We start from the raw sequence: 25,442 nt of genomic DNA, 5'->3' as shown, positions 1-25,442 counted from the left end.
AGCCACCCCTCAAACACACCACACCCAGGTGGGCAGAAGCAGAGGTGGAGGGGGCTCCTGGACTGTGTGTGCATGTGGGACCACTGAATTATTTACAGGCAGGTCTCATGGCCAAATCCAGCAGACGGACTTAGCCTGTTGCTGCCTGGCTACAGGTTCGGTAATGTCACAGAGTGTAGGCTGTTTCATGGCTAACCTGCTATTTTCCCTTTTTCTGCCCTCTCTGCCTTTAACTCTTCACAATCTTTAACCGTTTCTTTCTGTTTTCACATCTATGAGAACAATGTCATTACAGTTTACTGAAAGTATAGGTCACCTCAGAAAACACTGCAATGCTTCTACCATGCTGTGGCTCATCTGGCCGTTGCTTTATTGACCTCTAACCGCCGCTCTCTTAAATTTCTTTAAAGAATAACTAACACATTGCTAATGACTGTATATTTATTTTTTTCATAGCTAAATGACAAAACAATTATCGAAGTAAATTGTTTCTTACAAAGCCCAGCTTCATCTCATCAACTTTAAGCAGTTATTATGAGCCCCAAGATATGAAGGTGAGTGCTTTTAACTTGACATCCTTTTGTTTTAATGTTTCAGACTGTTATCTTGAAGTAAGAAAGGAAGCAGATTGCCCATGTTAACAGAATTAGCAGATGTAAATGGCTCATCACGTTATCTCATCCTGTTTGTGTAAACCCAGTAGATACCGTCTTGCGACAGCCCCAGTGTGTGCTTTTTAGGGACAGGATATACGATTGCAACCATGTCATCATTCGTTATGTTTCACATTCTCATCATTACAGTATTCAGGGGCAGACTCATGTAACTGTAACTTTCACGAGGATTTTGAGCGACAATCAAAAGTCAAAAAGGTAGACACATTCGAATGATGTATGAGAATGTGAGGTCATCAAGTGATGTCACATGGGTCAAAAAGAAGTGGAGGAGATATGATCAGAACAATCATAATTCAAAGGGAAATAAAAGAAGTGGGATAACCTAGGAGAGCTGGGTTTCTACACTGTGAGTGCACTGTAAACAGTTTTCCTTATAACAACAACTGAAACCATGGCCTGAAAATAAAAACAGGTTTTCCCATTGCATCATAAGAAAAACCTTTTTTTCTGTGTCTGTTTTGATAAATTTAGACAATGACCCAGAAATCCATAATAAGGAAGCTCTTTTCCTCTTCTTTCACAGGAGTCACTTTGTGCGTATTTTCCCTCACAGCCATGCAGCTTCAGATCACATGTTGAGGCACATTCCTGGGTGTTCCTCTCTCTCCACCAATCCTCTGGCCATTTTCAATGAGAAATGTCAGCTTCATTATTTATGACTGCTCAACTAAATCAAACCTGCATCCTTGAAACACCTTATACCCCCCAAACATGCACGCACGCTCTCTCTCTCTCTCTCTCTCTCTCTCTCTCTCTCTCTCTCTCTCTCTCTCTCTCTCTCTCTCTCTCTCTCTCACACTCACACTCACACTCACACTCACACTCACACTCACACACACACACACACACACACACACACACACACACACACTCATAGATCCTGCTCTCTTTGCATTTCCAAGCTTTTGGCACTGTATTAGCTTTTTTCTTCTGCTGGAAGCCCACCGTCTATCCGTTGTTAAAATGAGCTAGACCGGTGCCCAACACAACAGATTGGAGCTTGAACATAAGAATGTAGAAGTTATGCATTCAATCCAGCTTGACACCAAGTTCTCGTGGCCTGAGATTTTGCAGTATTATATCAAAGTAAAGACTGTCTCAGGAAGCAGTACTAAGTAGCTGTCTGCATGCTACATTCTCTGGTCAAATAAGTGTGAGCGATTGCTATAAATCTCCCATTTGAAGGCGTATGGTTTTAAGCCTGGTAACTCTTATTTTGAAGGAAGAAAGGAAGTAGTTCCTGATTGCCATATTATGTTGACATAATTTGGTAATAGACTGCCTGTTGGGCTGACCAACAATGCTCGATATGCTTGCTAACAATCCTAAAGTTAGCAATCTTTGGAGCTTTCCATTAGCGCTAAAATAAAGGGTTTCCACAATTTTTCTACAAACTTAGGCTGCATTTTATTATTGGAAGGTCAATGTTGATAACTGATCAAACCTGAACTGAACAATGATGCTGAACTGTGAACATTTTTTAAACACATAATGGAAGCCTTTTCAAACAAGACCTTAGGCTAGACAAATATAAAAACTCAATATTTGGACTAGTCTAACCTTCAGTAGAATACTAGACGCTGACTACAACTTGTTTCTTTATATCAAGACAACTGGTAATTTATGAACCCTTTATTGTATTTGTCATCTCTGCGTCATTATTATGTATCATCTCATTTATTGAGGTGGATCATTACACCCCTACCTAACCTGCTTGAGCACAATGAGGTACATTTTGTGGTGCTTGCGGCCTTTATTTTCAGTGTTTACGACAGGAAATGGCAAGGAAGAGAGTAGAGGACAGAGCTTTCTGATATACAAAGACATGACTCTACAATGAACAATCTTGAGGACAATTCTATTTATTTAAGAAAATAACTTTAATAGTCAGTGTCCGCACAACAAATAATGTCTCATTTTCCTGAGTGGAATGACATGTCCAGCTCACAAGGCAAGATGATACATAATATTGTTTTCACATGAACGGCACCAGACATTTTAGAAATATTAGAATAAAGACAATATTACTAATTTTGGTTTTCTCATTTGAATGAAATAAAATGTATATAAGTATGTTAACAGTGTAATTATGTCTTAAATAATCTGCAATAAGTGTTGAATAATTTACACAATTTTTTTTTAGTATCGATAGTGCCTTTTTTCTGCTTTTCTATTTCCAAGGAGGTCCCAATGCCAATGAGAGGATTGCAAATGCTCCTTTTTGTGTTTGCACAAAAATAATAAATATTTCATGAATCTCAAAGTGTATTTAATCAGTCATTGTACAGAATAACCACTGTTCAGTTTAAAATGATCCTGTTCAGCTTTGATCAGTGGAAACATTTTAGATTTTAACTTACGGATTATCAAATGTAATCCAAACTCAGAAACTATGAAACGACCCTCTTGTTTTGTGCTATGAGGAAGCACACACCACCTTTAACAGCTAATATTTAGGCAGTGCTGTCCCGCTCTCAATGCTTACAAGTCATTTTTATCTTGCACAGTTCACTGTCACTGTGCCTTTTGTCCAATGAGGACGCAGAATGCCACAACACAAACAGTTCAAAAGTGCTGCATCAATAGTCGATGCGGCTTTTGTAATAGTTGACACTCCTTCCGCTTCTAGCCATAGGTGAAAACTCCATATATGACATTACACGTTATTCTATGTTCTAAAGATAAATGTGAAAGTTAAATCAGACGAAATCATAAAACTATGGGCAACTCCCTTTTACTGTTGCAAGTTAGAAATGAAAAGTAGAAAAATAATTTCAGCTTGAGGTCGTCTGAAGTCATAAATAGCTTTTGTTTATTTCCCAATAAAATTTGTACAAAAGACAGCAATTTCATCAGACCAATACTTTTTTGCCATGGGTCACATGAGGTGCAGTGGTTCTGCACGTGTTTTTGGGTTGCAGCTTGTTTTCAAGCTAAGCTTCAACCAAAGCAAGGTGCAGGACAGGACAAGGGATTGAAAGCTACATATAGGGATGTTGGAGGTTGGCAAGGGAAAATCAGGATGCCAGCTTCTGTCTACCGGTTGCATGTATGGACCATAAGCAGGCCAGATTTAGAAGAGGAAGCAGACCATCGGTTTCAGAGCAGAGCAGGATTGCTAACTTGGCACCTACACTATATGGGACAGCTTCGAGAAGGGGGTGTGATTAAATTTGATGCAAAGCTTCACCGATCCGTGACTGCTGCTTCGGTGCGATTTCCTTATGGGGGTCTAGGAAAGTAAGGCATGGCATCTACGTCTAGTGTTCGTATATATAAATTGCAGGCTACAGTCAAAACACAGGACAAAGTGTGTCACTTACAGGACACTTCAATTTATTCAAAACACGGGACGTGCCGGCTATTATGGGACAGATGGCCACCCTAGAGCAGAGCTGATGAAGTTGGAGGTGTGTCATTATAGAGCTTACTTACTTGCATGTCCCTGGGATGTCGCAGGTCCCATGTGTGGGGCTACATCCCTGCTTGCAGATGGCTTTAGAGAGAAAAAAACATATTTGTGAGATATGGGAAGCATTCTTTTTTTTCCATTCACTGAAAACATAAATTGCCCACTGGTAACCTAATTTAGTGTCACCCTTTGCTTGTGCAGTGGGACAAAGATGTTGCTGTTTAACACTGACAAGGGTTTCCAAGCATTCTTAGGATTTTTCTGAAGTGACATTGCACTTGAACTTCCGTCAAACTCCAAGCTTCTTCTGAAATGGGCAGCAAGGAAGTCAGATCTGAGAACATGTATCCACAGGACCCTAGAAAACATTTCTGTGCTGTTTTCGTTCTGTCCAACCGCTCTACTTGTGACTGCGTTATTCTATTCTACCTAGCTTCTACCTAGAATTTCTTCTGAAAAAAGAAAACCATCAGCTGCGGAAGAAGGAAGAAAAGAGAATCAATTTTGATTTAGGATATATCATAATCTATGCAGAAACATATTCGTTTGTTTTTGCTCGCATTTGCTTTTATTTTTTTTCTTCTTTTCAGGTCTTTATTTTATGTTAAAATATTTTTAAATTATTTATCTGACTTGTGTCACTGGTCCCAAAAAGTCCTTTGTATTTTATATAATTTTAGACCTAAATATTTTAGTTCTATATGTGGAGAAAAGGTTTTTAAATGGATAACATATCTCCTTGACAACTTCATTGTAGACTGTGTTCTTCTGTATCTGTGTTGTATGATTAGTGCCTCACCTGTTTTGCAGTCTTCTCCCTTCCAGCCCTCCATGCAATGTCTCTTCCCAAACTGGTCGCACACATAATGTCCAAAATAGTCGTTGCGGGGGCGACACACGATGTTGCATCTGATGCCATAGTAGTGTTCATCGCAGCGCAGACGGATAGTGTATTTAATAGTGGCTATATGACTTCTGTATTCCACTGTCTGCTTCTCCTCACCAGGGTTGATCTTCCCTTTGTAGATGCTTCGCTCAATCAGCAGCTCATCACCTGCAAACACCAAAAGAAAAGTACAAAGAAATGATCATAATATGATAAAACATCTGCAATGGACTGGTGACCTGTCCAGGGTGTACCCCGCCTTTTGCCCATTGACAGCTGGAGATTTGGCATCGTGTCTCATTATGTGTTGAGCTTGAAACATTTGGGTGAGAGGTATTGAAATAGAGAGTTACTCCTGGGTTCCTCCAGGAACGACAACATATGAAATGTATGTATGACTATACAGACTAACTATATGAATGAAAATAAGCAGATAAAATATTTAACCCACCTGACGACTTAAGCAGCATATTTTTTATTTACTTAAATTCATATTTTTTTGCATGAAAATCCAGTGAGTCATCACTTGGCTTCAGTGCCTATTAGGTGCTTCGTAAGGTTTTGATAATAGGCTTTAGCTAAACTTTTTCACACCAAACTTGGACAAACATGCACTGTTCCATAACAAAGAAGCTGGTGTTGAACAACGTAACAAGGCTGATTTCAATTGCTTAGTCATACAGTAAGCCATTTGTAGGAGCATAATTCTCACATGTCAGCAAACTATCTAGTAATGATAATGATTACTAATAATTTCTTAACTCATCATGCTTATTTTGTCAGTGCCTTGACCATATTTTCTATTCACTTTGCTACTGATCTGATAAAAATGTGGGTTTTTTAGGAAAAATTACGTTTTTTGGTGATCGTAAACTGTTTAGTGGCAGTGTACATGAACACCCAGAGTTTTCTAAACTCAACTGTAAGGAAGACTGAATGACTGCTTCTCCTATGGGGGAACCTTTCATTAAAAAAAGTTAGCTGATCCTACTAATACCTCTACAAATGTCTGTCTGTGTTTGCCACTGTCACGTCTGAATTTCCCCACTGTGGAACAATAAAGGAATTCTTATTTTATCTTATCTAATTATCATTTAAAGAGTAATCTGTCGAGAGTAGAGGTCCCCATTTTATTATTGTGATTTTACTATTGTTTCCAAAGTCCTGATCCGTCCTTTGTCTAACAACTTTCAGATATGGTCTAAATCCATTAAGCACTTCAACCTTCAACCTAAACAGGAAAGAGTGTGTGTGTGTGTGTGTACTAGTACTTGCTGCTGAGTGAGAACATGTTTTACATATTTAACCACCAAGGTGAGGAATTTGATGTACAGTGTGGACTTTGACTTTTTCTCGGTCATCACTTTTTTTGGACTAGGGGTTAGGTTTAGGACTACGGTGTCAATTAGGTTTAGGGTTAGGTATATACTGGTAATGGATAGGTTTAAGGTTAGGGTCAGGGTCAGGTCATAGGAAGGGTTGAAAATGAATGGAAGTCAAGGCAAGATCCTCAGTAAGTATTTGAAACATGTATGTATGTATGTGTGTGTGTGTGTGTGTGTGTGTGTGTGGGGGGGGGGGGGGGGGGGTGTTTACTATGACTGTATTTTCATGAAGGCTCAAGTAAAAGTTTTAACTATGCTCTGCTTCTGAAGAAACTGACTGATCTTGCCAGCAACACCCACTATTCATATCTGCATAAATAATTTAACTGAACAATGCTGAGACGGGATAAAAGACAAAAAGCATTTACATCTAAACAATCTAAACCTTTGAATAACATTACACGGAACCCGTCTTATTCGAGCTAATGGATCCACGGAGCTTTGCAAAATGCCAGTTCTTAGTGCACATCAGAGTAGGGCGTGTGACCTCTTATCAAACATCTCCATGTTTTAGAAGAATGTAAAAGAAATAAGTGGAGGAAAAGGTGGAAAAGAATGAGAAAATAAAGGAAGCACAAACAAAGGGTGTAGCAGTGAGGCCTGCATTGGCTTGATAACCAAAAAGCTTTTTCCTGCCCTGTAAAACGCCTTTCTGACCCTCCATCATCTTCCCCTCAGGATTTTCAGCCCTGACTTCACTGGAGCCGAGCAGGAAATAATACGAGACGAGGAACAAGCAAGGAAGGCAAACATAGGAAAGGCACTTTAGCTTGTTCTCAAGGAACAGAACCACTAAGACCCAGTGGGTTTGGCTACTTGTTGCCTTGTCATTTAACTTGGGGTTCAGAGGGTAAGCCCACAGTACAGAATCCTGCAGAAAATTTTCACTGGATTTTAATCATTTTTATGAACAGTTATATAAGTCATAACAGATGAAAGCTACTTTGAGAATGCAGGCTTCCGAAACAAATGTTTTTTCAGGTTTTATATCTGAAAGAATGAAAACCAAATTTCTTTATATTATCAGTAATACTTCCAACCTTCAAATTGGCAAAAAGAATGTCTGGGTCTGGCAAAAATGTGCAAGTACTGAGAGGAAAGAAACTCAACAGCACCCACCCAGAAATTAAAAATATAAAAGTGTATGGTGCATTACCTGCGACAGACTGGCTACCTGTCCAGGGTGTACCCCGCCTCTCAGCCATTGAAATGCTGGTAATAATAACCATTAACACCCGCGACCCCATGAGGGATTAAGCGAGTAAGAAAATGGATGGATGGATGGATGGATGGATGGTGCATTACATCAAAAACCTTTTTACATCATTACCTCAAACTTTGGTAATGGGGCACTATGCCAGACCAACATAAAGTAGTATATAATTGTGAAGAGGAAGGAAGGGTTTTATTTTATTTTTTTTGCAAATAAAGTCTGAAACGTGTGTGTGTTTTTATTCAGCACCCTTTAATCTATACCCCTAAATAAATTCTTTGCAGCCAGCTGCTTTCAGAAGTCAACTAATTAATGTTGTGGAGCTGAATTTGAATCTAACTGTAGCTGTTCTGTTTCTGGTCTCAGAGCTTTATTATAGAACAACCAGCCTCTTGAAGAGCAAGGAGCACAGGACTTGAAGTTTTCAAAGTATTTGTATTCAGGCTCCCTGAATCAAACTATTGATTTAGAGGAGCTGAATACAAATGCAGGTCACACATTTTTCAGATTTGGAGTTGGAAAGGATGTTGAAAACAATGAATTATTTTGGTCCCACATCTTGGTGCACTACTTTATGTTGAGCTGTCACATAAAATCCCTATAAAATACATACAGGTTTGCTGCGAGGTTGTTTGCAGGGCCTCAGTGAAGTGAAAAAAATGCTTTTAATTCTCAGTTGCAGATATTGTTTAGAATTTCTCAACACATGAAGCATCCGACATTTACCGTATCTAACTTTTACAATGGAAACATTTAGACTTAGCATTTTTCAATTCAACTGAATACTGAAAGTAGGATGTACAAAATAAAACGGCAGTAGACAAACCCTAAAATAATATCGCAATGACTTATTTTTGATACAAATAACTTAACTACAACGTACATTTTAGAAAGAGCAAGTAGAACATGTGAAACTGAGCTTTCATTACTTTATGTGCTTAACATCTTCAGCACGGTTCCTTCACAAAAAGCACAGGGAATCTATTTCCCCGCTGTCCTGGTTTAGTCTCACTTAGAGTTAACACTCTGCCACAGATTTCAGTTCCACACCCACCACCTGAAACACGGCTGTTCATCTCCAGCAATTAGATATAAAAATATAGACCAATCATGAGCTCCGTCTGAAGTGGAGGAGCCATACTAAGAGAGGCGGTTGTTACTAGGGAGAGCAGGAGGGTAGGTGGGGGGTGGGGGTGCTTAAGACTAGCTTACATAAACAGTGAGGGGCTCCATATCTGAGCAGCTGATCAACTCAAGATCAGCACACAAAACATTTAGAGGATGTCTTTTTTAAAGCAGGGAGTGACAAGTTGATGTTTCGATTTTGGTCTTTAGGTCCCAGCATGACTGAAGGGCTTCGATGGGGGGGCTTCAGCTCTTTGGCCCCTGGCTTCTTCTTGTCTGAGATTTAGCTGACCCTTGACCTGAAGCCAAGGCCTGTACCTTCATGTAACATCAGATATTTCTGAACAGCTGAGGCCTTTTTTTCATGCAGACAGCATTCAAAAAAGCCAAGAGTGTAGAAAGGATCACATTCAAGGCTGAATGTGTCCCTTTCAGTAAACACCTACTACGGTGGTTAAGTAATATTTGTTCTTTATGGATAAAAACTTTAAATAAACAGCTGAATCAATGAATGCTGCATTCCAAGGTGTAACATCACCGTCACCCATGAATGGATGTGTAAGTTCATAGCGTAACAGCGTGGTGTCTGATCTGTCAGACTGTCTTGGATTTCATAAACCAGATGTGACAGTTAAAATAATTCATGGTGAACACCTGGAATGGAAAGTCCTGCCAAAACATTACTCATGTAACAGCGAATCAGTGATGAAAACAGTTAGACTGTGTTTTGTAAAGGATCTTCTTCCAGGTGCTTTACTCTTGTGCCATTTAGCTTCTACAGACCATCCATTTGTGAGAGAAGCTCTGCTCCCCCCAAAGTAGCCTCAGTAAGCTACAAAATATTCAATATTAAGGGAATCGGCACAAGCATATTGTGCAAGCATTTCATGGTTGAGCACTGTGGCAGAGGGCTGGTAATTTGGGTTTATTTTGTGGCCATAGGAACTGAACGGTCAATGAGTGGACCATGAAGAACTCTAGAGACACAGGGGACACAGCTAAAGTGTGGTCCAAGCACGGTCATCAAAACGACAATCATTCAAACCATATTAGCTAAATTGCTAACAAAATGGCTGAAAGACAAAAGGGAACAGACGTGATTCTCATAATCACAGACAGCTTGAGCCATTTGGGTTTCTCCAATCAATTACAAATGTTAATATACAACAACTGTTTATATATTAAGGGTTTATATATGCAGACAGTGTTTTTTAGCTCTGAATACACAGAATATAATTATCATCATTTTTTTTTTACTTTATACGTTTGTGAATATAATTGTGTAAGATAGATTTAAAAAAGTAAAATGCTCAGAGTATACTGATGTTTTTCCCAAATTGAGCTTTTTAAAAAGTAAAATATGTAGCAATGGTTTATTTAAAAAAAAACAGACAAACTTAAAAGCCATTAGAACATTACAGTTCACATAGCTTTTTTGTCTCTATGGAGGTTCAGAAATCCTTTATAGTTTAGCCATTTTGTGGCTTAGTAATAAATAGACTTTCAGAGGTTCCATATGTGGACAGATGTCCTCAGTCCACCTATCCAGGATGAATGGAAATCAGGTTTACCTGTTGCTGAACAGTAAAACAAAAACATGCAGCTGCAGCAGACAGACTACTGAATGTGTTAAACACAAACTATTTAGTTGAGAATATAGATTTATCAAATAAAGGAAGTTGCAGTACACTCTTAAAGTTAGTAGTCCAGTATCTACAGTAGAATCATTAGGCACCTTTACTTTATTTTGATTTAGATAGCCTAAGAAAGTCAGATTCTCAATGTAAAATAAAAGCATACCTTAAATCTATTCTACAGGTACTTTTTTTTAATGGTCTGACATCATATTCTAATCTTGCATGACATGTAAGCAGAATCTAATCATAATAAAGGCTTGAACACATCAGTCTGCATGGAATTAATCTATACAACAGGTTTCAATTAGTGAACTGAGTAACTAAAATGAATCAACTTTTCAATAATTGCCCGACGAATGCTTCTGTTCTTGTCTCCGAGGGTCTGACATATGCTTATGTTCCTGTCTCTGTGGGTTCGCTTGGCGCCTCTGGTTCTGTTCCTGCCTCCGAGGGTCCAGCTGATGCCTCGCCTCCTGCCTTTGCACCATCTGGACCCCTTCTGCGAGAAAGGGGTTTAGATGGATCCCCCTCCAGTTATTACACCTGTACTAGTTGAGACTGGAGTCTAGGGGTTTCTGTCTCTAGTTGGTGTGAGTGTCCATCGATGAGGGGATCCAAGGCCACCCTCCAGCTTTCGCCCCTGAGATGGTCGACGATAACTCTCAGGTTGACTTACCAACTGTCGCTGAGGTTTGCCAAGAGTTAACCCAACGTCCTCAGCATCCAAGGCCTCATCACCCCAAGCATCCTGGATCCCATGGTCGTTATAAGGTTCCTAGGTTGTTGTGGGAGTTTCTGCATTCAGAGCTGCTGAGTTGGGTTTCAGTTCCGGAGCTGCTGGTCCACAAGCCACTTCCTGAGTTACCAAAGCTCCTTTGAAAGCTGCTACAGAGGTTCCTGGGCACCAAGCTCCAGGTCCCGTCTGATGCCAAGCCCCAGGTGTTTGCCTGCGTCATTGACGCCCACCTCCAAGGGTTCTGCTCAGTCACCGGCCGACTACAAGAGACCACGGCATGCACCGCCAAAACTCTTGTTTTTTGGCCATTTTTCGTCCAAGGTCCCCTCCTCTCGCACAGTCTGGGATATTTTTTTTTTTTTTACTTCTGCTTTGCTCCTTGTGAGATGCAGCTGCTCGCTGCTGCGTGATCAACTCCGGTCAGTTCCTGCCTTCATTCTTGTTTCTAGTCGGTCTCTTCAAGCAATGCCCTGGTCAGCTTGATCCCGCCCACTACTCCTGCTCTGGTCCTGTTCTCGCCGCTACCTGCATCTTCTGGTTCTCTGCCTGGTTCTCTGAACCAAGCAGAAACTGCTTGGTTTCAGTCATTCACTTTAAAACAGTTTTACACTGGAACTTTATTCTACTTGAATACATGTAAGATAATGTCATCAGGACCTGTGCTGGCAAAGAACTAGAGGACTCACATTGGGCTCTGGGGCAAAACAAAACTTCACTGGGACATCTCCAGATACCTTTTCCTAAACACACCTGGACAGATGAGAACTTTCCCTCTCTATAATTATGATACCACATCACTAATGTGGGCTCCACCTGCATGTGTAGAACTCCTCACTACAGGTTGCTGCCTGCTCAATGACGTATGTCGAAACTAATTCTGGAAAATGCAGGAATTCCCAGACAAAGGAGGTGGAAAACTCGGAAAACTGCACGAGAATTGTTGCACACAACAAGGAGAAAACAGTTTGAATCCCTTGAAGCTCTTTATTTAACTAAGTAGTTTTTAATATTAGGTGAAACTTCTTTACATCATGGGTAAGCTTTCATGTTGCAACAGACCAATACAGTGCTTTGCAAAAACATTCATTACCCTTCGCTCAAGTGCGTGCCACCAGAATTGACAAAGACTTCTGTATAGCTGTCGAAGCGTTTTGAGAAAGAACTGAACGAAAGTCCGGTTGCCTCCGATTTAAGCCTGTTTGCTGTTGCGATGACCCAGATAACTGAAAATCTGCACAGGCATCACCCTTTAATACGTTGTGTAACTTTACAACCTCAAGCTTTCTTGTGTTTTATTGGGATATTAAATGACACACAAGCACAAAGTAGTGCATCATTGTGAACTGGTAAAAAAGGATACAGGGATTCCAACTTTGAACAAAAGAAAGAATAAACAGTGTGGTGTGCACTTGTATTTAGTCCTCTGATCAATACTTTATAGAACCACATTTGGGGTTTGTCTGTACCAGCTGTGAACGTCTACAGACTGAAACATGTGCCCATTCTTTGTAAAACAGCTAAAGCTGACAGATTTAGTGTTAACCTGTTAGGTTTTAAAAAAAATACAAATCACATTTTACATAAAGCACAGAAAGTTCAGTTTTGGTCTCTTCTGATTAGATCACCTTCTTTTACATGTTTGCTGCGTCTACTACGTGATAAACTTCAAACAACAGATGATGATTGTCTTCTAACCTAACCTTGCTTTAACCTTCTCCACAACTTTCTCCCTTACCGGTTTGCAGTGTTTGGTCTTCATAATGTCTTTATAATGCTGGATGTTGTCTGTTCTCTAACCAATCTTACCGATTAGTTGGCCTCTGAAGGGCATTAGTTGCACTGGGTTTTATATAGGGGAGTAAGAGTAACGATAAATACAAATGCACAACACACTTTTCAAATGTTTATTTGTCCAAAATGTAAAAAAATATGTACCCTTTCCTTTCCAGTTCACAGCTACGCTCCACTTTGTCCATCATAAAAACACGTCAAAGTTTGTGGTTGCAACGTGACAAACAGTGGTAGTGCTTCAGGGGGTGTATAGTGTTTTTAATACACATGTGATGAGACATGGAGATCTTCAGCCATCTAAATGCAAGGTGGCTCCAAAGGTGGTGGAGCAAGTGAAGAATGAAGGGTCCCCACTACAGCGGCTTCCCATGTTGCGGCACAGCAGGCTGGCTAATAAGGGGGCATGTGTTAGCCGGAATGGGAGCTGCTGGGAGGCTAATTAGAAATCAAGCATCAAAGGGAAGAGAACAAGGGCACAGAAGGGCTCGTGGACTGTAATTAATTGCTTAAAGAGCCGAGAGTTGAAAACAGCTTGAGAAAGCAAACAAATGGTGAGAAAAGAGGGAGAAGGGGGTAGAGGAGAAAAAAATAATCTAGCTGCCATTTACGTGTCAGCACAGACTCCCAAGGCTGATTCTGCTTTGGACGGCTGCTCATTTTCTTTGATATTATGATCAGGATGCATGTTGAGGCAGAGCCACTCTCTCTGCAGTGACACACCTCCCTTGATTCATTTCAGCTTACTTCACTCATTCATATGAGGAGCCGTTCAAGCCTTCTGGCTTTCTCTCTGTTCTTGTCTTAAACGCTGATAGAAAGCCTTTTATTACACATCCAGCTCACGACAGCAGACGTCACTCAGTTCATTAGATTTTACCTGTATTTCTGGGCAAACTAAGAACCTCATTTCTTTTCTGGGTTTTCACAAAATAAAGGCTTACAAAACCTAAATAACGGTGTTTGATACAATCGGTGATCAGTGCAGAAAAATCTGAACAGTGTCGTGTCATGGCAAAGTTTATGTTTGTTCATGAACTTTGCCAACACAGTCTGAACTATCTGAATGCAGTCCAAATTAATTTTTAAAAGCTACAAAGCAGATGCTAACATTAACAACATTAGCTGCTTAACGGTTAGCCACCCAAAGTGATTACACAATATCCGTGACGGTTTCGTTCTGCTGTAACCCCAAAACGCTGCCAGATGAACAGTGAAACAGGAGTCTGCTAAAGTAACCGAGTGCTGTCAGTCAGCCTAATAAGTGGTCTTTGTTAAATGACTCCATCAACACAACAGGGCAACTCAAGGACCATGTATAAAACACAGATACAGCCCATAATATTATTGGACCCTTACTTTAGCAGACATAGTCCCAAGCCAAAAGAAACTGGAAAGCAATTAGTCCGAGTGACTTCACTTTGATGTCTAATATTGTCTAATATTGTGGTGTTCAATCCCTACTGATGTAAATCTCTACGCCCACTAAAATTATGTATTTGTGCTGAAAGGAATGAGACCGTGATAAACTTTCCCATGTCTAACATGACATTCATTCTGAATACTGCAACTGAAAAATCTATAGTGATGGGTGTGTGCATAAATTAAAAATGTGCAATAAACTGGTTTTAACACACCCTTAAGCTAACATTTAATTGAACCAAATTTTGACTAAATTTCAGCATTCAGTCTAAGATCCCACTTAACAGCAATTAAATGACATTGATAATTAAGAAATGAAGCTCATATCACCGGCTTTGGTTTTCTAGACGTTCCCACATTTGCACTCTTTAGCTGAAGCCATAGATTGTCAAGAGGTTGCAGTGGATCACAAGGATCTCAATGTACGAAGGTATCAGTCAGGAGAAGAGTCCAAAAAGTTCAACAGCAATATTAATATACCATGGACTATTGATGAAGACAGTCATCAATAGTCAGATAACATATGGAACAGCAGGAACATTACTAAAATTGGACATTTCCTCAATTTTTTTAGAAGACAAGCTAGAAACAATAAACATCCCACTGGCTTGTTGCATCTTTTAATCATTTGTTAAATGTCCTGACAGATTTTTGGTTGTCAGTTGAATTAAACAAGAGAAATGTCATATTATACTTCAAGTGATTTTTTAAAATTAATTTTAGTGACTAGTTTGCTACTTTGAGGTTAATTAGCCTGCAAGGGGACGAACAACAGGAATCAGTGTTTAGTACAACTGAGTACATTTACATTTGTTATTCAAAATGTGTTATTCCCTTGCGAGTAACTAAAATTAAAATAAAGAAATAAATAATAAGTCAATACATTTCTCATTATCTAATCTTTGGCTTTGTGATTTTTTTTTTTTTAAATCACAAAGCCAAACATTTATATTGTGTTTACAAGCCCACATGTTTCTCTAAAACTGCTGCTGAATGTTTAAAACCAGATCAGAAACAGATCAGAAGATCACAGTATAATGTCATCAGCAATAGTGTACTGGAATCCACGGTGCTGGATCTGGTTCTGGTGAGTCAACACTGATGTTAAACAAGGATTGCCTGGGTACTAAATTCTTGCTAGGATAGTTTGCAAACACCTAATGAAGTTTTGTCTTATCACATGAATCACATGCCTCTATTAGGCCTTCTTCCTCCAAGCTCTGGTGGAAAACTAAGATCAGAGGTTGCTGTGTAAACAGGATGCAAACACATAATGAACAATTCCATGTGCAGGATGTACACATGCTAAAACTGAACTTAGCTACTTTTTAGGAACAACAATCCCTCCAGCTCCCGGGTTTTACGCTGAGAGAAGTTTTTACAACATGATCACCTTTAACCTTCTTAAAGGCACTTAAATAACAAATACATTTAGCACTACATCTGCTGCCACAGTAAAAGAACAAAGTACGTCCTTTGCTCAGTTTCAGGGTTTTATTATTTTAGAATGGCGAAAGGCGAACGTTTTCCAAGACTTTAAGGGTTTATCTTGTTATCTTATTAAGATCCCCCTGAGCATCATTATTACACATGTACCTCATTATTCAAATTAACAAAGCAACTTATACTTTCATTAGTAAAGTCTTCACAACATGAAATGGGAATCACACAGTTATGTCATTCCATAACAAAATGTTCTATGGATTCTACAAAGGGCTACTTGGTGGGTTGTGGTGTGTCCGTAACTCTTAGTAGGTCAACAGTTACACAGAGCAGAAGAACAGTTTGAGCAACATTCTGATGATTTTCCTTCAACATCTGGTATGAAATCTTCTCCTGTTTTAGCTCAGTTAGGATTAATAAAATGATTTATATTTGCTAACTGCCATAATAGTGGCAGAGGTTTTTCACAAGTTTCTTCATATTCAGACATTGCTGTACATTAAAGCAGCACTGTGTAAGTTTTGATCCAAGTAATAGCTTAATTTGAGATTTATTAAATGATTTTTCAGGTCATTGTACAGCACTTGGCACGCATAGATACTCCATGCGAGCTGCTCTTCTCAAAAAAACTTGCCTAATTAACTTGACAAAGTCAGATCTGTCAATGAGTCAACGTATAAACTGTAAGTTGTTCAACTTTCAAGGGTCATAAGGATATTCCCTTGTGATTCTTTCCACATTGATGTTAAGTAACAGATGCTTCTCTTAACTCTCTTTCTGTGTTTTATCAGATGAATAAAGACACTACACAATATCTCAAATGTTGTAGCTCTATTAACTGTCCATCTGTTGTATCTTGAATCCTGAGATTTAATAACTTACAAAGTTATGACCAGAACAGATATGAAGCTTACCACTGCTGTGTGTGTCGTTGTCCTTATCCCAAGCTTCCACTATGAGAGTGTAATCTTGCTGAAACAGAAAGAGACGAGGGCAGAAGTTATCACAGTGCACACTAATACAAAACATGACACACACACACACACACACGGTTCCGCTCCCACACACAGGCATGCCCAATGTAAGATGCAGACATTGACATGACGTGGCTTAAATACTGAGAGGTTCAATATGCACCCTGATGAACACTTTCAGACACACTTTCTCATGCAGACACACTCTAACGGTGAATAATGGTGGGAAAATAGGTGTTGTTCCCACACTGCTGTCGCTCATTAGCTGCCATGTGCTCGGGGCTCCTGAACTACTGTTGCCAAAGTTCTAGAAACAGAACAAACATAGAAACCAGATACCATTTTCCATATAGGATCAATTTTGATTCAACTCGCCTTCGATATGTTTTCCAGTTTTGTGAAAATAAATTTCATTTGAGTTCATATCTGATGTTACTATCATAATCTGGTAATACAAAAAAAATATCAGTATCAGAAATGTTCATTTTTACTTCTCTTTTCTGTTGGTCACATAATCTATGCGTTTGTGTTTGTAGGGTTTAATATTGGATAACCTTGTACAGTACTTTGCAAAAATATTTATAACCATTTTACTTTTTAAACATTTGGTTACTTTAAAGCTATACAACCCTGTTCTTTATGAACGAGAGTCTAGGAGAAAGCCATTGTTCAAAGAAAGTCCTAAGAAGACCTGTTTGCACTTTATTAGAAGCCATGTAAAGGAGACAGCACACATGCATCCTACGAATCATAGCTCCTACGTTAACTGCACCAGTTACATTTGAGATTATATCTTCACTAACATGAAGTACATTTAGTACCACATTGAAACAAGCTCAAGTAGCAGTGCTTCTCAAGAAACCTTCCCTCCTTTCTCACATGCACAACTTTTGGCAGGTCCAACTCCTCCCATTTCTATATAAATCTAGGATGAAACTCCTGAAAATTCAGGTGAGACATCAACTTTAAACATACAGCCAGAGCTAGAATAGATTTCTTTATATCAAAGTATATATGTGCTTGACTGACCCAGTCAAAGTCAATACCTAAATTCAGTTGAGAGCATATAACATGACAAAACTGTTCAATTATACCAAAGCAGAAAATATTGACTCTGGGGGGTAGAATACAAATGCACACAATGTTGTTGTTTTTTTTTTTTTTTTGTAAAAATGTTGAAAAGCATTTATCATTTTATTACCACTTAACAATTACACACTGCTTTGAGTTGGTTTGTCATATACATGTGTAACAAAACACACTAACGTTTCTGGGTGGAACATTACAACATGCGAGAAAGTTCCATAGGCAGGAATATTTTTGCAAGGCTCAAGCTTGTTGTGAGAGATTTTTAGCGAGCGCTGTTTAATTCAAAACACTGTAAGGACTTCATGTATTTTCCTATTTACCTTTTGTTCTTTTATTTACTGTGCAATCTCATCAGAGTGACGAAGACATGATAAAGACAAAATCAGATTTTATATATTAAAAATGTATGCTCCCTGGAGCATTGTACAGATTGTGGTATGGATATTAATGTGTAATCACTAATGACACTGTGCTTTTTAAATAAAATCATATTTTACACTATTTCCTACAAAGACATTGACCGTTGTTTATCTTCTGTGTAGAAGCCCAGCATGGCTGCACACTATGCCCTACTTTCCAGAGGAGATGCACTCCACCATCAACCTACAACAAACTCAAGGTTGACTCAGGTGCATGCCTTTTTTTTCTCTCCCCTTTTTTTCCCACCAGCATCTGCAAACAAGTTCAAGATGGACTTCGCTGTCTGTCAGCTGCATGGGGTCACACAAGCAGCTGTGAGTTCACATGACCCAAGTCTGACGCAGAGCAGCCTAAGGCTTCGGGGCAGAAAACAAAGTTGAACTGCTTTCTGTTCGAGATAGAGACCTGAAGAGAATCCAGGGATGTTGCGCACAAATACTTTAGTGATTAGAAAATGTGCATATACGTTGAAAAAAAGTCCCAAATCAAACATGAGCTTATCATATTGGTCCTTGTGGCTTCAGGATTTATCAACAACATCAAGCATAGTGAGTAACTGAACACCTTTGTACATAGTACACAACTCCCAGCTGCAAAGATAAAGGTCAGAATCGCTCCAACCGATGGGTGTCAGAACTCGGTCAGATTCAAGTCCAGACTCTGCCTGGGCCGCGCCAAAACATACCTCCAGAAGAAACATGTCGGTCAAACTACAAGATGACTTTAAAGTTAAATCTACAAGAGGTAGGAATGCTTTTGGGCTTTTCTGTTTAGTGTTGAAATGAACGTGCACTGCGAATATGAATTTAACATACATTAATCTTACATTAATAATTTATTAAATACAGTGAACACCAGGAACTTTGGAGATATGAAGGTAAATTGTTGCACTGAAAAAAGCAATACAGAATAATATACCTTACACCTAATGAACCTGATCAATGGTTACATGAAATGAAGGAAGCATGATCCCATTACTCGCATTGCTCCCCTACCACTGCTCATCCTACCAAATGCAATCTAGTTTCTTCATTCATTCACTCAGTCTAAATAGCATTAATTTGTCCTACAGTTATTAAGTACAATTGGTGTTATCTTTTACAAAGACATGTCATTCAAATATTAAACAAGTTTTTAGGATTTCTTTTTGTCACCTCCAGAATATTGCCAAAATAACAAATATTCTGTTCAGGAGTTTCACTGAAAAACTAGTCCATGCATTTGTTACTTCAAGGTTGGACAATTGTAAGTTTTTAATATCAGGAACTCCCCAAAGCGCAGTTCAAACCCTTCAGCTGATCCACAATGCTGATGAAAATTAAAAGCAAGACCATATTTCTCCTGTTTTAGTTTCCTTTCATTGACTTCTTCTTATATACTGAATATAATTCAATATTCTCCTTTTCCCATACAGTCATGGCAACACATTCTCACTCCCAACTCGTCAAATATTGATGCTTGGTCAAACCCCCTGCAGGTCAGATACTGACTTTTGTCATATGTTGACCCAGGTTGCAGACATTGTGTCAACTGACATGCATGTGACCTTTTAGCCTACAAACTTACTGTTGGTAGCTTTAGTAGTGTATGGTAACATGTGTACTAGTGTTTGTTTAGGTTTAGTTAGGTGTTAGGGGTTAGTAACCTGCTGTTTGGTGACATGCTGTATACCACAATGAACATGGTTCACAGGAAGCGAAGGACAGAGTTGTCTCAGAAGATTAGAAGGAACATTACAGACAAGCATGTTAAAGGTAAAGTCTATAAGACCATCTCCAAGCAGCTTCATGTTCCTGTGACTACAGTGGCAAATATTAATTAGAAGTTTAAGGTCCACAGGACAAGCCAGCCTCCCTGGACGTGGCTACCAGAGGAAAATGGATGACAATTTAACAAAAAAGATCACATGAATGGTAATCACAGAGCCCAAAACAAACTCCAAATAAATTAACATGACTATTCTGAAGTGGCCGCCTATGAGCCCTGATCTTAATCCTATTGAACATCTATAGAAGCAGCTGAAACATACCGTCTAGAGAAGGCAGCAATCAAACCTTAGACACCTGGAGCAGTTTGCTCTCGAGGAGTAGGCCAAAACACCTGTTGACAGGTGCAGAGATCTCATTGACAGCTACAGTAATTGTTTGACTGCAGTGATTGACTCAAAAGCTCGCACAACAAAATATTAAGTTGCAAGTACCATAATTCTTTTCATTAGTTTATTTCAAAAAAGATTATTCTGTTGAACCACAATTCAAAAGCAAAGTCTGATTTTCATTGTTTAAATTTCAGTAATTTTTTTGTTATTATTACTATTGTCAATTTCTATTTATTTCAGTGACCATTATAGGGGTGTCTTTAATTAACAGAGGGGTGCCGACAATTTTGTCCATGACCAACTCAGTCAACTTGTCAAAAGGTGACAAGTTGACTGAGTCAGATACTGACACAACGGGAGTACCCCTCTCATCATTATTGATGCTCAGAGTGCATGGCAGGTTGTGGCAAGAATTTTAGATGAACTGCAAACTGTGAAACTAACACTAACCCATCCCTTACCCTAACCCCTAAACCTAAACAAACACTAGTGTACATGTTGCCATACACTACTAAAGCTACCAACAGCAACTTAAGAGGCTAAAAGTTTCTTTGTGGGTCACATGCGTGTCATGTCACACAATGTCCGCAACCTGTCATGCACCCTGTGCTCCAATATTTGATGAGAGGGTTACCCCCGTCGCGAGCTTGACCAACTGAGTGCTTGACCAACCATCAATATTTGATGAGTTGGAAGCAAGAATGTGTTGTTCTCAAAGTAGAATTGGAGATAGATCTTTTAGTTATCAGGCTCCTCTCCTGTGGAATCAACTACCAGTTTTAGTCTGTGAGGCAGAAACCCTGTCTACTTTTAAGACCAGGCTTAAAACGTTCCTATTTGATAAAAGCTTATAGTTAGAGTGGCTTAGGTTATCCTGAGCTATCTCTGTAGTTATGCTGCTACAGGCTTAGGCTGCTGGAGGACATTAAGACCTATTTCCTCTGCCCAGCTGCATTTTCTTACTACTCTAATTTGGCATTATTTGCTGTTATTTCAAATTTTAACCTTGATGTCGTTTCTCTGTTTTTCTCGTGACAGTAGTGACATCTGGCCTGGCATTTTGTTTAGCTGTGACACCATCCTGGAGGGGGGCATTGGTTGAGAACTTGGCCCTGTCTTTCAGTGTTTAAACCTGTTTCTCTCCCAGACATACCTATTTGCTGAGCTTTCACTGCAACTAACTGCATGTGCCCTTCTTTGTCATATAGACCTGGAAAGTGGCTCAGAGCTTTTCTGCTTGGCTGTATTTATCTCTTAGATGCACTAATGGAGTACTATTTGTACTATTACATGTTTACTTCCTTCTCACACAGTAAGTACCTCTGGATCAGTGCTTCTGTATTATTTTCGTATCTCTGCTCTGTCTTCTCAAACCCCCTGTCAGTCATGGCAGATGGCCGCTCGCAATAAGCCTGGCTCTGGTTATGTTGGAGGTTTCTATATTATATTATACTATATTATCTTATAGCAGTGTTTTCCTCTCAACTATTGCTGCATGCATGTTCTGTGTGAGTGATTGCTGCAAAGTTAATGGCACAATGCCAGTGCCTGTCCACTATGGCTCCATGCTCATCCAGGAGGAGTGAATGCTGCAAGTCACTGACTTGATGCAATCTGCTGGGTTTCATTAGAAAACATTTTACCTGTTTCAAGTGCCTTGTGTTGTGATTTGGAGCTATATAATAAAAATGTATTTAAATTAACAGAACCAATACAGATCAAGGCGTAAAGTCAGCAAAAAAGTCCTTATGGGTACAGTCTCTACAAGCCTGTCAGTCCCAATAAACCTTTTTGATATGTTGGTATCACTTGGTCAAAATCCATCTCACACTGTAAGGTTAACTGGTGGAGGCATCCTACCAGATGTGTCACTGACACTCTGGGGTCACACAGCTATAACTTGTAAGAGGCCAAAACTCTGCAAATGATGTAAATGAACATATTTCATCTGATTCACCGAGCTCAGATCTAAAACAGATTCAGCTGTCACACTGCTTCTCAGCTATGTCACATATTTATCATATTTAAAGGCATCTAAGTTTGTGTGTTTATGGGAACCATGATGGACAGGTTCATGGGAACAAAGCATCAAGCCCATATTATCCACAATGCAACGGCTTTATGAGTGGACAGAGAGACAGATTAGGCGAGGCATGCTGCAAGGAACCTGATACCAAACAACCAATTTGCAGGGGTCAGAGGATTTTAAGTTTTCATTAGACAAGGAGAAACAAACCCACTTCTCACTGCCTTCACCTGTTCAATGAATAAATTACTGCTTTACCTTAAGCAGGATGAGCAACCAGCAGCACACAGCTCAGAGACAACACTATGCAGTCTGGAGGTGCTTTGGTCTATTGCAGATGTTAATAGGTCTTCAACTTTATTTTATTTCTTGATGTAGAGAACAGAAGGACAGCCGTCTAAATTAAATCTGGAAGTGTGGAATTTAAGTCCAAGATGTGTCTCTGCATCAACGCGTCTAAATCAAATTATTAGATGTTCTAGAAGTTAATTTGATGCTGAAGAGAAAAATCTGCCATTTTATTAATGTGTGTTGGACCATAGACACATCTAAATGTTGCAGGACACCAGCGCTCATGGACTGGAGTTGGAGTGCCCCGACCAAGCACAATGGATCAGTATTACTATTTCCAAGAGAACAACCATCTTGCATCTTTTTCTGGAGTCTGAATATGACAACAGAGGCAGTAATGTCAGTGCTTGCTTTCCTTCGACTATCTCAGCTCACAAATTAATTTTATATCAAACAGATAATCGATCTCGCAAAGTGTATCATCTACATTTATGTCTATGATGATTTTTGAACTTTTAAATTACCAGTCATAGATCAAGTGCAGCAACATCTTAGTGTCAGGTGGAGCCTATGTCGACATTAAGCAACTGTTTTGGATTTCCGAGAGAAATTCAAAGTACAATTCAAAGTACTATATATGAAAACATAAAAAAGTACGTTGCGGTGACATAACCAAGGAAAGTAAAGAAAAGATGGACTACAGACTGTAATGAATAATTAGTTTTAAGGAACCAAGGGTTTCAGAATGTTTACAGTTTCTGAAAGTTTGTTTCAGATTAGTGGGGCATAAAAACTGAATGTCGCTTCTCCATGTTTGGTTCTGATTCTGGAGAACAGCATGATGAGGAGATGGCAGGCTGTTGTGGTTGTGTACAGCTCTCCCACGCATCACTCAGGCGTGGAAGAGCTTATTATGAACAATAAATCATGATAAAAAACAACACTCAATAAAAAAGTTTCAATGAACCAGCAATTATAATGAGAGAGCATTCTCAAACAGATGTGCTTTGATTTTGGCTTAAAGTTAGAAAAGGTATCAGTATTGTAGATGTTTGGAGGGAGAGAGTTCCAGAGTTTGAGGGCAGAGTGGGTAAACGCTCTGTTCCCCGTGGTGCTGAAAAGAAGGAGGAACAGTAAGGCGAATGGAAGAGTAAGAACTAAGAATATGGGAAAGATTTACCAATGTAAAGGAGACCAGAAAGGTAAGGGGGGGTGAGGTTGTGGATGGCCCTGAATTATTTTCTGGATCTAACCAGGAGCCAACGGAATTGCTTTAGGACTGGGGTGATGTGGTGAAATGAGGGAGTTTTGGAAATAATGCGAGCAGCTGAATTCTGAACCACTTGTAGAGAAGAGAAGAGAGTTACAGTAGTCAATTTGGGAGGTGATATGGTTATGGAAAATAACTCATGAAGGATGTGGGGAAAGGGAGGGACGAAGAAATGAAGGTATGCAGACCTGATGATGTTATTGAGGGGAGAGGTGAATATAAAGTGCTATTGAGAATGACACCCAGACTCTTGACCTGAGGTGAAGGGGAGACTGTCAACTGAGAGAGAGAAACCGTCAAATTTGGATAGTACAGATTTGGTTCCTTCAAGGAGGAGATCAGTTTTGTCACTGTTTAGTTCTAAGAAGTTAGTGCTGAACAAAGATTTTATTTTGGATAGGCAGGGGTTGAGGGAGGAGAGTGGATGCATAGAATTTGATTTACTAGATAAATAGAGCTGGGTGTCATTCACGTAGCAGTAAAAATTAATATCAAGTTTCCGGAACATATAGCCAAGGGGAAGAAGGTAAATTATGAAAAGTAGGGGTCCCAGAACAGATCCTTGGGGCACGGCGGTTGTGATAGGGGATGGATGGGAACTAAAGGAGTTTAGTTGAGTGAATTGAGTGAGGCCAAATAGGTAAGAATGAAACCAGTCAAGGGTGTGTCAGTGATGTCAATTGAAGGATAGAGTGAGAAATTGTATCATAGGCTGTATCATCACTCAGGTCCAGAAGAATGAAAATATAAAGTAGACTAGAATAAGCTGCTATCAGGAGGTCGTTAATGATTTTATGAGCATGGCTTTCAGTGCTGTGGCAGGGACGGAAACCAGATTGGAATTGCTCATACAGGTCAGTGCATTAAATGGGAGTGAAGTAGAGATGCAACAGTTTTTTGTAGTATTGTGTCGATATAAGGGTAGATTAAATGGGGCCGAGGTTATTGAAGTTATTTGGATCTAAGCCAGGGTTCTTCAGAAATGGACTGACTAGAGAGGTTTTAAAGAGAGCGGGGACAGTTTCAGTGGTAAGTGATGAGTAAATAATGGCAATTATGGAGAGGAGAAGAGCTGGAAGAAAACATTTGACCAGGGTTGCAGGGATTGGATCAAGGCTGCAGGTAGATGATTTAGATTTACAGATAATTTCAGAGATATCACAAATGCTTGGAAGTAGAAAACTGGAAAATAGCTGACAGAGAGGTAGAATTTCCTTTGGACATGATACAATTGCAGCTGTCTAAGGAGAACAAGTAGGGGGAGAGATGCATACAGAGGTTAGAAAATGTTATAGAAACTTAAAAACAAGGTCCTGTAGTTAGCTTCATTAGAACAGATCAACTCATACTAATTGGATTTTATTTGAGAAATTAATTTCTTATGCTTACTTATGGTAGTTTTCGACATGTCTTTGTGGATTATGAGCAGAGCTCCACACATCCATCTGGGATTGCTTCATTAAGATGTACTTCAGAAGGAAGGAATCCTTGCATATGATTGGAGCTACAAGCTCTTGCCAAACCCGGTCGGGAAAAGGGCGAAAATATCG

The 25,442-nt window shown here is 39.4% G+C and overlaps 1 protein-coding gene across 1 annotated transcript in view; it reads right to left on the bottom strand.

Moving 5' to 3' along the window:
- Nucleotides 1-4,009: 4,009 nt before the first annotated feature.
- The window catches only part of LOC118558729 (protein jagged-1-like), a 39,047-nt gene continuing 17,614 nt past the window's right edge, over nt 4,010-25,442 (bottom strand). Inside the window, exons 3-5 of the mRNA XM_036129275.1 lie at nt 16,639-16,696; nt 4,889-5,143; nt 4,010-4,173 (exon numbers count right to left, since the gene is read on the bottom strand). Coding sequence (XP_035985168.1) covers nt 4,109-4,173; nt 4,889-5,143; nt 16,639-16,696 — 378 coding nt within the window. The 3' untranslated portion in view covers nt 4,010-4,108. The remainder of the gene's footprint in view (nt 4,174-4,888; nt 5,144-16,638; nt 16,697-25,442) is intronic.

This window comes from Fundulus heteroclitus, unplaced genomic scaffold (assembly GCF_011125445.2).
Source record: "Fundulus heteroclitus isolate FHET01 unplaced genomic scaffold, MU-UCD_Fhet_4.1 scaffold_152, whole genome shotgun sequence".
In the NCBI taxonomy this organism is placed as follows: Eukaryota; Metazoa; Chordata; class Actinopteri; order Cyprinodontiformes; family Fundulidae; genus Fundulus; species Fundulus heteroclitus.
This window is presented reverse-complemented; position numbering and strand designations above follow the sequence as displayed.